Here is a 12,929-nt window from a genome sequence, read left to right on the forward strand (position 1 = left end):
AGCACTGTGTGTGGAAGGTAAGGGAAGAAGAGGATCTCTGTGAGTTCTAGGTCATCCTGATCAAAATATTGAGCTCAAGAACTACTACACAGAGAAAACCTGTCTCTAAATAAATAAAAAATTAAAAAATTCAAGGTATTCATTGGCTATGTTGTGAGTTTGTGACTGGCCTGAGATACATCAAACTATCTTAAACAAATGAATAAAGTTCCTTTGTTTGTTGCTACTAAAAAATTATGTCTGGGCTGGAGAGATAGCTCAGAGGTTAAGAGCACTGATGACTCTTCCAGAGATCCTGAGTTCAGTTCCCAGCAACCACATGGTAACTCACTCACAGTCATTTATAATGAGATCTGGTGCCCTTTCCTGGTATGCAGGCAGACATAGAGGCAGACTATTGTATACATATAAATATAAATCTTTAAAAAAAAAAAAAAACTGTCTACGGGCAAGACTTTCCATTTTTAGTTATTTGTAAAACTTCTGTTTTGTACTTCACTGGTCATAGTATTTCATTAAATAATGGAAAGACATTGATTTAAAAATGGTGCTACTACAGAGTTACCAGAGTAAAGGACTGAGGTTAACCCACAATAATGACTGGCTCAAAGGAAGCAAGGAGTCAAGAGGCAGAACTAATGTGCTTGGAAAAGCAGCAGTGTATGGCTGAAACTTGAGACTCTTTAGCCCTTATCCAACATTGTTCCCAAGAGCAGACTTATTAACTAAAATCAAAGTGTATTAAAAAAAAAAACAAAACAAAACAAACAAACAAACAAACCACACAGAGCAGACTGCCATACAGAATTTAAAACCCACACTAGCTGAGATTTCTTGATTCAAAAACATTCTCCTATCTTAAGCAAAGCTCTGTAAATGGAAATCTAAAAAAAAAAAAAAAAAAAAAAAAAAAGATGATTTTCAATTAAGCCCAGCAGAAATATCCAACATTAAATGTACCTGGATTCTAGGATATCTTGAGAGGCTAAGTTTATAACTGATGAAATTCAGGTAGATTGAGATGGAGGAAACCCAACAACTAAGAAATCTGGGAATATTTTTCAAAGCACACTGAAAGGTATATATAAACATCACTCACATTTCCAATCAGTTTGAAGACCTGATCTCCATGTACGTTGTACACTGTTACGATGGTGTTGAGGGCAGCATTTCGTACAGCATTATCTCGGTCTCCTATGTGAATAGCTATCTCCTTTAAGGCTTTTCCTGGGGTTGGCTGACAAACATTCATACCATATGACTCAACTAGGCAACCTAGCTCTTCCAGACATTCTATTGAGGAAGAAATAACTAGATTAATGAGACCCAAAAATGTTTGGTATAGCAGCTTCTACAAACTGAACACACATGAAGTGCTAAAATCTTATTCTAGCCTCTTTTAGATTTTTTTCTTTTTCCTTTTACACTGTGTGTTACAAGTGTTCATAACAGGGTATGGCTGTGAGTCAGATGGCCCCTGTGCACCTGATTTTGTCACCAGGGTGGTACTGAGTGATGCCTGTATCACCTGATACTTAGCTCCACCAGTGTGCAACTCATCACTCTCACAGTTTAAGTCATTGTTCATTTATAAATGACTGTTGAGAATCACTTATGCAAAGATTTGTACCTTAACTTTAATTTTGGAGGCTAGAGACATAAAGTTTAGTGTAAGGTACTTATCTAGCAAGTATGGCTATAAGCTCAGCTCTCAGCAACTCTAGAAAGACAGATGGACAAACAGAGATGCTTTGCTTCACCTGCTCTCTGTTTAGAGTTTTTGGATTTGGTCCCTTCCATGATGAAGGGGAACATCTTGCTGGCTGGATAGACAAGGCACATCCGGTTCAGGATGGCACGGACATCTTTACGAATGACATCCTTTGGTTCTCCAACCTGATCAACAAAAAATGATAAAAAACCTTTCTGAGTGTTATGGTTATTTCATGCATTACTGTATTCTGAAAGGATTTTGAGGGTGAACTGAAAGCAGGTACCATCATACCATAAATGAGAGGATAAAGGTGTAAAAATTAAAGTTAGCTCGGAACTCAAGAAGCCTCACAGGATAAGATCACATTACCTTGAGGATGAGATAGGGGATAAAGGAAGATGCTTCATTCTCAGTAAGATGATACTCTTCCTCACTCAGTAGAGTAAAAAGCAATTTTAAATATTCCAGTGCTTTCATTAGAACGCTTGTATTGGTGTCGAAAAACCGGAGGGTAAGCCATTTTAAGATAAGATCCAGGCAACCAATGACACCTTCTTTTTCACTCTCCAAGTGCTTAAGATAAAAATAAAAACCCACAGGTAATTCTGTATGCATATTTAAATTCTATTAGGCCCATATTTCTTAAATTGTACTGGTGCCCCAAAGAAAATCTAAGATTTTTAGACTTTTAATAAGACCCCCCCCCAAATATACCGTCATTTATTTTATAAAATGAGACAGCTCTACAGAGAACATTATAGTTTATGTCTTCCTCAAGGTATTCAAACTTGACCATTTCATAGTACTCCTTATTTTCATATTCCTGAGACATATAGACATTTATCTATTTGAAGACTTACATCAACCATGACAGCCAGGGCTTTATTGTGATGCTGAAAGTCTGAGTGAAACATTTCATCTTGTAACCATTTAGCCACACAGCTAGACATTTGAGTCTTCAGCTGTTCAATGTATTCATCACGTGGAGTAGTAAAATTCCACTTTAGCACCTGAGAGGGAAAATAGAAAGGTAGTGAGTATAAACAGTTCAACTGAAACAAAGTTGAGAGCCACCTGGTACAGCTGAAGGACCCAACTTAATGTGATCCTTTTTGCTCTTTAGCCTGCTTTTTTTGAGATAGGGTCTTGGCATTTTGTTGTGACTGACCTGGCATTGAATACAGGGAGCAGGATGGCCTTGAATTCACAGTAATTTTCATGTCTTAGCAGGCTAAGTCCTTGATTAACAAGATAAAAACAAGCAAAAACTCCCAAAGATTCTTACTTCCTTACCTTTAATCCTTTCTCATCTCTCATCCTTTGCTCCTTTCCATTTGGAACAACAATAAAAATGGGCCCAGATTTATCATCATCTTCCTTTAAGGTGGTTTTGCTTGGCGCTTTCTTCCCTTGTGCACTCTACAACCAGAGTTAAGAGAATATTGATTAGGTAGGCCACTTCTGGGGAGTGAATGCTATTGCCTATCAAGAGAGCCTTACAAACACCAGAGAAATCACTCTACATTATATTCCAACATGAAAGAAAATGATGAGTCATTAATCTTTTATGTAACCATGTAGACTATGCTGGTCTTCAAACCTGCAATACTCCCACCTTGGCCATAGACCTTGATTACATATGTATTCTATAAAAAATCTTAAATTATATTATGTGAATTTTTGTTATTTATTGAGCTACAAATATTTGGAAATATTGCTATTAACTCTAATTAGTCTGGGTCACAGACAATTTTTTAAGTTTTCTTCCTTGAAATCTTCAATACCTTTAGTTCTTTTTTTTAAGACAGGATTTCTCTGTATAGCCCTAGCTCTGTAGACCAGGCTGGCCTCAAACTCAAGAGATTTGCCTGTCTCAGCCTCCTGAGTGCTGGGCTTAAAGGCACACACCTGTCTCTTCAAGGCTATTTATATTTCATGTTAATGTCATTTGAGTGAATGGCACTTGTACACCTCATATCACTTAGTGGAGAAAGTTCTATTTTCTCCTTGTATCTTTCTTTAATGTATCTCTACTACAGTGCTGTAACTAAGGTACTAAATCTGTTTCTAAAGAAAATTGTTGTATACATTTTAAATACTTAGTTTTCAAATATAATGACTAATATATTTTTATCAGAAAAATGATGAATAGTACATATGCTTAAGGTAAAATTTGAATCTTATCACTGAAATTATTACATATGTAGCAAAAGTTAATTTTTCTAGTTGTCCAGAATTTCTTTCTAAATACTGACATTATTCAGTCAAAAAAGAGATCACTTATGTAAAAGTGCTTTGCAAGCTTTTTTTTTAAAAAAAATTAATGGAATTTGGGGCTGGAAAAATGGCTTAGCAGTTAAGAGCACTGGATGCTCTTTCAGAGGATCCAGGTTCTATTCTCAACACTCAAGTGTCAGCTCATAATTATCTGTAACTCCAGTTCCAGAGGACCTGACATATACAGACATACATGCAAGCAAAATATCAATGCACATAAAATAATAAAAATAAGTCATTTAAATTGGGCATGATGGCACATGGAGAAAGGTGATTATTTTCAAATACAGACCATCCTATGCTACTGATTATTCCCAGAGCTGACAGAGCATATACTTTTTCTCCTTTATTTTTGAGACAGGATCTTGAGATGTAGACCAGGCTAGCCTCACACTTACAGAGATCTGACTACCTCTGCCTCCCTAGTATTAGGATTAAATGTGTGTACCACCATGTCAGACTCTTTTTCTCTAGTGCAAATATTCAGAGCTCTCCATGACATTTTATGGGAACAGAATGACTGTTTTGGGATCTGATTAATAACAAGCCATGGGCACAGGAACAAGTACAGGGCTTCTCTACCTAGAAGTCTTAAGTTTTATCTCAAGTACAGTGCAAAAAAAAAAAAAAAGAAAAAAGAAAGAAAAAAATCAAATCAATTAAAATCAATTAAACAAATAAAAGCTACAGAAACTTCTATAAATACTTAATTTCATATTATCAATAGGGGGAACATTCTTTCATACATGCTATGACCTTTCCTAACAGAGTGACTTCAGTGTATAAAATTGAGACAAAAGAACTATTTAAGTGTGCAGAGTTAACATACCTTTGCTTTGGAGGAAACTCCTGGAGCTTTAGCCTTCTTCAGATCAGGCTTAGCTTCTGTGGTGCTGGAAACAGAATCTTCAACAGGTGCTTTGAAGGGGAAAAAGCATATACTATGTTAAATTCCTATCAGTTATCCTAGAAACACATAATGATTAAAAACAACTCCATAGCCTTAAATGTATCAATATATAAGGCATTTAAAGATTTTTTTTTTCCTTAGTCCTTTTCTCTTCAAGTTTCTCTTTAGAAGTTGGGCATAGTGGCACATGCCTGTTATTCTAGTACTTGGGAGGCAGAGCCAGGGAGATTGCTGCAAGTTTGAGGATATGATCTACACAGTGAGATGAGAGGAGGTAGTAAGGTGAACAAAACTAAGGATATTTGGGGGGGGGGGGGGAGGAAAGAAATTTGCAACTTTATAAGCTAATTAAAAACAAAAACAAACAATAATAGAAGTTTGAGGTACCCTGCACAGGTGAGTAAAGTTATTCCTAGAAGCCATAGGTTATTAACCTAAAATAAAACAAACAGGCAATTACCATTGTTCTTGGTTGCTCCTAAGAGCTAGATTAGTTGGTAAACCTTGAGGGCTGAAAATGCCATACTATTCAGATGCAGATGTAAAGAAATCACACTGGAAGTGAGCTAGAAGCTTCCTATGTATGGGAAAGATTTTTGTCTATGATTTTGTTGGGTATATTTTCTGTGCCTTTGAGTTAGACTTCTTCTCCTTCTATCCCTATTATTCTTAGGTTTGGTCTTTTCATGGTGTCCCAGATTTCCTGAATGTTTTCTGTTAAGGATTTGTTAGATTTAAAATTTTCTTGAACTGATGAATCTATTTCCTGTATGCCTATGAAAACACAAGAGGCTTTCAGCACACCAAAGACTGAACCAAAAAAAAAAAAAAAAAAAAAAAAAAAATCCCTTGCCACATAATAATCAAAACAATAAACAGACAGAATAAAAAAAAAAAAAAAAAAGAATATTAAGAGCTGCAAAGGAGAAAGGCCAGTTAACACATAAAGACAAACCTATCAGAATTACACCTGACTTCTCAATGGAAACAATGAATGCCAGAAGGTCCTGGTCAGCTGTTATGCAGACACTAAAGGACCAAGGATGCAAGCCCAGACTACTTTACCCAGCAATGCTTTCAATAACCATAGATGGAGAAAGCAAGATATTCTACGATAAAACCAAATTTAAACTGTAGGGAGCTGTCCCTGCATTTTCCATTACAAGATGGCGCCTGCATCCAGCTGGCATTGAGAGTAAACAAGTCAATGCGCAGGTGCAGGGTGATTTTCCCTCCCTTGGGCTCCACCTCTCCCGTGGCGTCATATGGTCCGAGGAGCTGCAGCCAGTCAGGGGGTGACACGTCCGAGGCGGCGGTTGCCATCCTATATAAGGGATGGGTTTTGGGAGTTTGGAGTCTCCGCTCTGTAAGCTTATGCTCTCCCTCTCAAGATGCATTAAAGCTTTACTGCAGAAGGATCCTGAGTGTGCCGCGTCTTGCTGGCAAGACGGTAGCGTGGGACATTAAACAAAACCTATCCATAAGCCCAGCCCTAAAGAAAGTACTAGAAGGAAAACACCAATCCAAATAAATAACCTACAACCACAAGAACACAGGAAATATATGAGCTTAAAGCAGCAAATCCCAAAGAAGGGAATTGAACACACAATGCCATCACCAACAACAAAAACAAAAAACAGGAGCTGGCAATCACTGGTCATTAATATCCATTGACATAAATTGTCTCAATTGACCTATAAAAAAGACAAAGACTAACAGAATGGAAATGAAAACAGAACCTATCCTTTTGCTGCATACAAGATACACACCTCAAACTTACAGACAGATATTATCTCGGAGTAAAGGGTTGGGGAAATTTTTTTCCAATCAAATAGACCTAAGAAACAAGCTGGTGTAAATATCCTAATATCTAACAAAATAAATTGCAAACTAAAATAAATCAAAAAAGATAAAGAAGGGCATTTCATATTCATCACAGGAAAAATCCACCAAGAGGAAATCTCCATTCTGAACATCTATGCCCCAAACATAAGGGCTCTTGTTTTTATAAAAGAAACACCACTAAAGCTTAAATCACAAATCAAGCCCCACACTAATGGTGGGAGTCTTCAACACCCCACTCTCACCACTGGATAGATCTGCCAGACAGAATTTACAGACAAATTAGGAAACTAACAGATGTTATGACTCAAATGAACCTAATAGACATTTACAGAACATTCCATCCAAACACAAAAGAATATACTTTCTTTTCAGCACCTCATGGATTGAACCTTGTCAAAAACAGATCACATACAAACATACAAAGCACACCTCAACAGATACAAAATAGTTGGAATAAACCCCTGTAACCTAACAGATCACCACTGTTAGAATTCAACAACAGCATTAATTTCAGAAAGCCCATAAACACATGGAAATTGAACAATGATCAGCTGAACCACCACTAGGTCAAGGAAGAAATAAGAAAGAAAGAGAAGGCTTCCTAAAATTTAATGAAAATGACCTTACAACATTCCCAAACTTAGGGGAGGTAATGAAAGCAGTGCTGAGAGGAACATTTATAGCACTAAATGCCTACATAAAGAAGCTGGAAAAATCCCACACTAGTGAATTAACAGAACTGTAAGTGCAAGAACAAAAAGAAGCAAACTCACCCAGAAGGAGAAGACGGCAAGAAATAGATAAATTGAAGGGTGGAATCAACAAAATAGAAATAAAGAAAACAATGCAAATCAATTAAACAAAGAGTTAGTTCTCTGAGAAATTTGACAAAACAGACAAACCTTTATCCAAACTAACCAAAAACAGAGAGAGAATATACAAATTAACAAAATTAGAAACAAAAAGGGGGACATAATAATAGAAACTGAGGAAATCCAGAGAATCATTAAGTCATACTTCAAAAACCTATACTCCACAAAATTGAAAAACTTTAAGGAGATGTACAATTTTCTAGATAAGCATGAGATACTAAAATTAAATCAAGAACAGATAAAAAACTTAAATACATCTATAACTCTTAAGAAAATAGAAGCAGTTATTAATAGTCTCCCACCTAAAAAACAAACAAACAAACAAAAAACCCCAGGCCCAGATGGATTCAATACAGAATTCTACCAGACATTCAAAGAAGATCTGATACCAATACTCTTCAAGTTGTTCCACACAATAAAAAATAGAAGGCACATTGCCAAACTCTTTTTATGAGGCTACAGTTACCAAGATACCCAAACCACACAAAGATACAACTAAGAAAGAGAATTACAGACCAATTTCCCCATGAACATAGATGCAAAAATACTCAATAAAATACTGGCAATCTGAATTCAAGAACACATCAGAAAAATCATCCACCATGACCAAGTAGGATTCATCCCAGAAATGGTTCAACATACAAAAATCCATCAATGTAATCCACCATATAAACAAACTGAAAGGAAAAAAAAACACATGATCACCTCACCAGATGCTGAAAAAGCCTTTGACAAAACTTAATACCTTTCATGATAAAGGTTTTGGAGAGAGTAGGGATAAAAGTAACATAAAGTAACATACCTAAACACAATAAAGGCAATACACTGTAACCCAACAGCCAACATCAAATTAAATGGAAAGAAACTCAAAATAATCCCACTTAAATCAGGAATAAGACAAGGCTGTCAACTTTCTACATATCTATTCAACATAGTACTCAAAGTTCTAAATAGAGCACTATGAGACCAAAAGGAGGTCCGAGGGATACAAATTGGAAAAGAAGTCAAACTTGCTATTTGCTGACGGTATGATAGCTTACATTAAGTGACCCCAAAAATTCTACCAGAGAACTTCTACAACTGATAAATACCTTCAGTAAGGCAGCAGAATACAAGATTAAGTTAAAACAAAAACAAAAAATCAATAGCCTACTATATATAGATGACAATCAGGTTGAGAAGGAAATCAGAGAAACATCACCCTTTACAAAAGCCACAAATAACATAAAATATCTTGGGGTAAATCTAACCAAACAAGTGAAAGAAAGACCTGTATTACAAGAACTACACATCTTTAAAGGAAGAAATTAAAGAAAATGGAAACATCTCTCATGCTCTTGGATAGATAGGATCAACATAGTAAAAATGGCAATCCTATCAAAAGTAATCTACAGATTCAATGCAATCCCCATCAAAATCTCAGCACAATTCTTCACAGACCTTGAAAGAACAATTTTCAACTTCACATGGAAAAACAAAAAGCTCAGGATAGCCAAAACATTCCTGTACAATAAAGGATCATCTGGGGGCATCACCATCTCTGACTTCAAGCTCTATGATAGAGCTTTAGTAATGAAAACAGCTTGGTATTGGCATAAAAACAAAGAGGTAGACCAATTGAATTGAATCGAAGACCTCAGTATCAACCCATACACCTATGAACACCTAATTTTTGGCAAAGAAACTAAAAATATAAAATGGAAAAAAGAAAACATATTCAATAAATGGTGCTATTATAACTGACTGTCAACATGTAGAAGAATGTAAATAGATCCATGCACAAAACTCAAGTCCAAATGGATCAAAGACCTCAATATGAATCCATCCACACTGAACCTCATAGAAAAGGAAGTGGAAAATATATTTGAATGCATAGGCACAAGAGACCTCTTCCTAAATAAAACACCAGTAGCAAAGACACTGAGAACAGCAATTAATAAATAGGACCCTGTGAAACTGAGAAGTTTCTGTAAAGCAAAGAATATAGTCAACAAGACAAAATGGCTTCCTACACAATGGGAAAAGATCTTTACCAAACCCTCATCTGACGGAGGGCTGATCTCCAAAATATACAAAGAACTTAAGAAACTAGACATCAAACTACCAAATAATCCAATTAAAAATGGTGTACAGATCTAAACAGAGAATTCTCAACAGAACAATCTCAAATAATGGAAAGACATTTAAGGAAATGCTCAACATCCTTAATCATCAGGGAAATGTAAATCAAAGCCACTCTGAGATTCCATTTTACACACATCAGAATGGCTAAGCTAAAAAAGGCCAATGACAGGTTATGCTGGAGAGGATGTGGAGAAGGGGGAACACCCCTCCATTGCTGGTAGGAGTGAAAACTTGTACAGCTGCTGTCGAAATCAGTATGGAGATTTCTCAGAAAAATAGGGATCAACCTGCCTCAAGACCCTGCAATACCACTGTTGGGCATATACCCAAAGGAGGTACACAAGGACATTTGCTCAACTATGTTCATAGCAACATTATTCATAATTGCCAAATCTTGGAAACAACCTACCTACCCTTCAACTGAAGAACGGATAAAGAAAATGTGGTTTATTTGCACAATGGAGTACTACTCATTGGTACGAAACAATGATATCCTAAAATTCACAGGCAAATGTACAAAACTAGAAAAAATCATCCTGAATGAGGTAACCCAGACCCAGAAAGACAAATATAGTATGTACTCACTTATAAGTGGATACTAGACATAAAGCAAAAGATACCCAGCCTATAATCCACAACCCCAGAGAAGCTAGAAACATCTTCCAGAAACAGATGGAAGCAGATCCAGAAATTCACAACTAACCAATAGGCCAAGCTCCTAGAGTACAACCAAAGTGAGGGAGGATCGATAATATGAACAAGGAGTCAAGACCAAAATGGGAAAACATACAGAATCAGCTGACCTGAGCTAGTGAGAGATCACTGACTCAGGTCTGACAAATGGGGAACCTGCCTAAGACCAAACTAGTCTCCCTTAATATAGGTGATAATGGTGTGACTCAGACAATATATGAAGACAATGACAGACTGACTTAGTGGAACCCATTCTACATGGAGATCTTGCTCAGCTTAGTCACAGAGGTGTATGGGGGGTGGAGAGGTGCCTTGGTCCTGCCTCAACAAGATAATGGGATACACTTAGTTGACTTCCTAGGGAAGGACTTACCCTCTCTGAGGAACAGATGGGAGGTGTGAGGGGATGAAGGGAGAGGGAAGATTGTGGAGAAACTGGGATTGGAATGCAACAAATAAATTAATGAAAAAAAAAAAAAAAAAAGGAAAATTAAAGTGGAAGTCAATAAGACCTAAAATAATAAACACTGAATAATGTTATTATACCAATTTGAACTAGTTTCCAAAATAAGAATTCAAATATATAAGTGCACATAAGTGTTTATCTTTTAAATGATTTTCATTGTTTTAGCAGTTTGCTCTGCCCTTTTCATTTCCAAACAAGACATTACTCTAATTTAATTAGCAATATTCTCTTTGTATTCTAGTGTGTATATCATAGTTTTTATTTACACATTTTTTTCATGAAATACACCAGTATAATTTGTCATACTGACACAAACAGAACACAGATTTGTATAGTAGTGGCTATTTACTTTTCACAACAGAAAAATAAATTTTGCTTAATATAGTGGCACATATCTTTAGTCCCAGCACTAAGACAGAGAGATAGGTGAGTCAACCTGACCTACATACATACTGAATTTTGGTATAGTCAAGGGTTATATAGAGACCCTATCACCCCCCCCACCCTCCCCCCCCAAAAAAAATAATATAATTTTTTGAAAAATTCTTTTTAGGCATGTTACAAATTTAATTCAATGAATCTAATTCTAATTTAATGATATTTGAACTGTAATTTTGAAAATTATATTCTAAATAGCACACAACAATACTTTGTGCCAGATTAATACTTCTTTAAATGTAGGACTTGTCATCACTGAAATAAGACTCCAATAAATGTTAAACCTGAATATACAATTGGATACAATTTTTTTGTTTGTTTTTCAAGACAGAGTTTGATGGTAGTTGTCATTCTGTCATTCTGTAATATGTTTCTCTTATTTGGGGCTGATGCAGCTCTGACACCAGGCTGGTAGTAGTCTTCATAACAAAATGGAGCCTGCAATGTGGGTACTAAGAACTTCCACTTAAAACTTGACAAAAGCTTAAAAAGGGATTTTAGAAACAGAGAAGAACCGAGACAAGCAAGGCTTCTTGGTTGCAGCATTTTTCTCAATTGGGCTCTGTTTTGCTAGAGACAAGCAGAGACTTGCACAACTCGACTCCTTTAAGAGAGGTTTCCTGACTCAGCATTGCAAAAAATTGCACTGATCTTTTAAGAGGCACTGCTAACAGTTGAATGGTGTTTACAAGCAGCTGGCAGTGGCAGCATAGACCAAGGCAGTAAGCACAGCTCTCCCTGCTGTAGGTAAATGTACCCCTGCCATACGGGAAAGCTATGTGGTGTTGTTTAGAAGATAAAAAACTCATGGCCAGAAAAAGATAAAGATTTACAGTAAAGATAAATTAAGATAAAGAGAAACCTCTAAAGGTTTACAGTATGTTTTAAAATATATGTAGGCTTGGGAGAGGAAAAAAAAAAAAACAGGATAAACTGGTTAAAAAAAAAAAAAATAGAGAGTAGCTGAGTGTGGTGGCACATGCCTTTAATCCCAGCACTTGGGAGGCAGAGGCAAGCAAATCTCTGATTTCAAAGCAAACCTGGGGTACAGAGTGAATTCTAGGACAGCCAAAGTTACACAGAGAAACCTTGACTCAAAAAATGAAAAAATAGAAGTAAAAGAAATAGAGTAATAAAAAAGTCACCTAAAGATGGGAATTACAGAGAGAGTTTGGATATTGTATGCTATCGTGTTGTCTTTGAATTGCTCAATGCTAAGGAAGGAACAACAACTGTTAAAATATACTTGATTATCAATGCTGCTAAATTAATCCAACTTTTATATTTTAAAAATACCTTGACTTCAAATTTTAAGTATAAGGATATGTTACTTTGGAAAAGAGATTTTACATTTTCACAGAAAATGAAAAGTTGTGGATTTTTTCTAGACTAATATGGTTTGATGAAGCAAAATCCTGTGAAGCAGTGACCCAGGTGATCCAACATTCAAAACAGCCAGGACAAGGCAGCCTTGCAGACCACTACAGCCAGGATTTCTGCGTCTTCTTAGGACCCCATGGTATTACAGTTCCCAACCAGCAGGAAGCAGTTTGGAGAAAATGAGGCCCACATTCCCAAATATTGTTTATA

At 36.2% G+C, this 12,929-nt stretch overlaps 1 protein-coding gene and 1 non-coding gene across 4 annotated transcripts in view; both read right to left on the bottom strand.

The window, feature by feature from the left end:
* Ckap5 (cytoskeleton associated protein 5) overlaps window positions 1-12,929 on the bottom strand; it is a 90,841-nt gene that overhangs the window by 16,564 nt on the left and 61,348 nt on the right. For all 3 annotated transcript variants that reach the window (XM_051184203.1, XM_051184201.1, XM_051184202.1), the window contains exons 27-32: window positions 4,821-4,909; window positions 3,008-3,133; window positions 2,575-2,724; window positions 2,084-2,287; window positions 1,761-1,896; window positions 1,100-1,293 (exon numbers count right to left, since the gene is read on the bottom strand). In XM_051184203.1, the coding sequence (XP_051040160.1) occupies window positions 1,100-1,293; window positions 1,761-1,896; window positions 2,084-2,287; window positions 2,575-2,724; window positions 3,008-3,133; window positions 4,821-4,909 (899 nt within the window). The remainder of the gene's footprint in view (window positions 1-1,099; window positions 1,294-1,760; window positions 1,897-2,083; window positions 2,288-2,574; window positions 2,725-3,007; window positions 3,134-4,820; window positions 4,910-12,929) is intronic.
* Window positions 1,461-1,570, bottom strand: LOC127222873 (small nucleolar RNA SNORD67). Its single transcript, XR_007834566.1, has one exon. It is a non-coding gene; the product is annotated as a small nucleolar RNA SNORD67 (small nucleolar RNA).

Source organism: Phodopus roborovskii, unplaced genomic scaffold, assembly GCF_943737965.1.
Source record: "Phodopus roborovskii unplaced genomic scaffold, PHOROB, whole genome shotgun sequence".
Taxonomy (NCBI): Eukaryota; Metazoa; Chordata; class Mammalia; order Rodentia; family Cricetidae; genus Phodopus; species Phodopus roborovskii.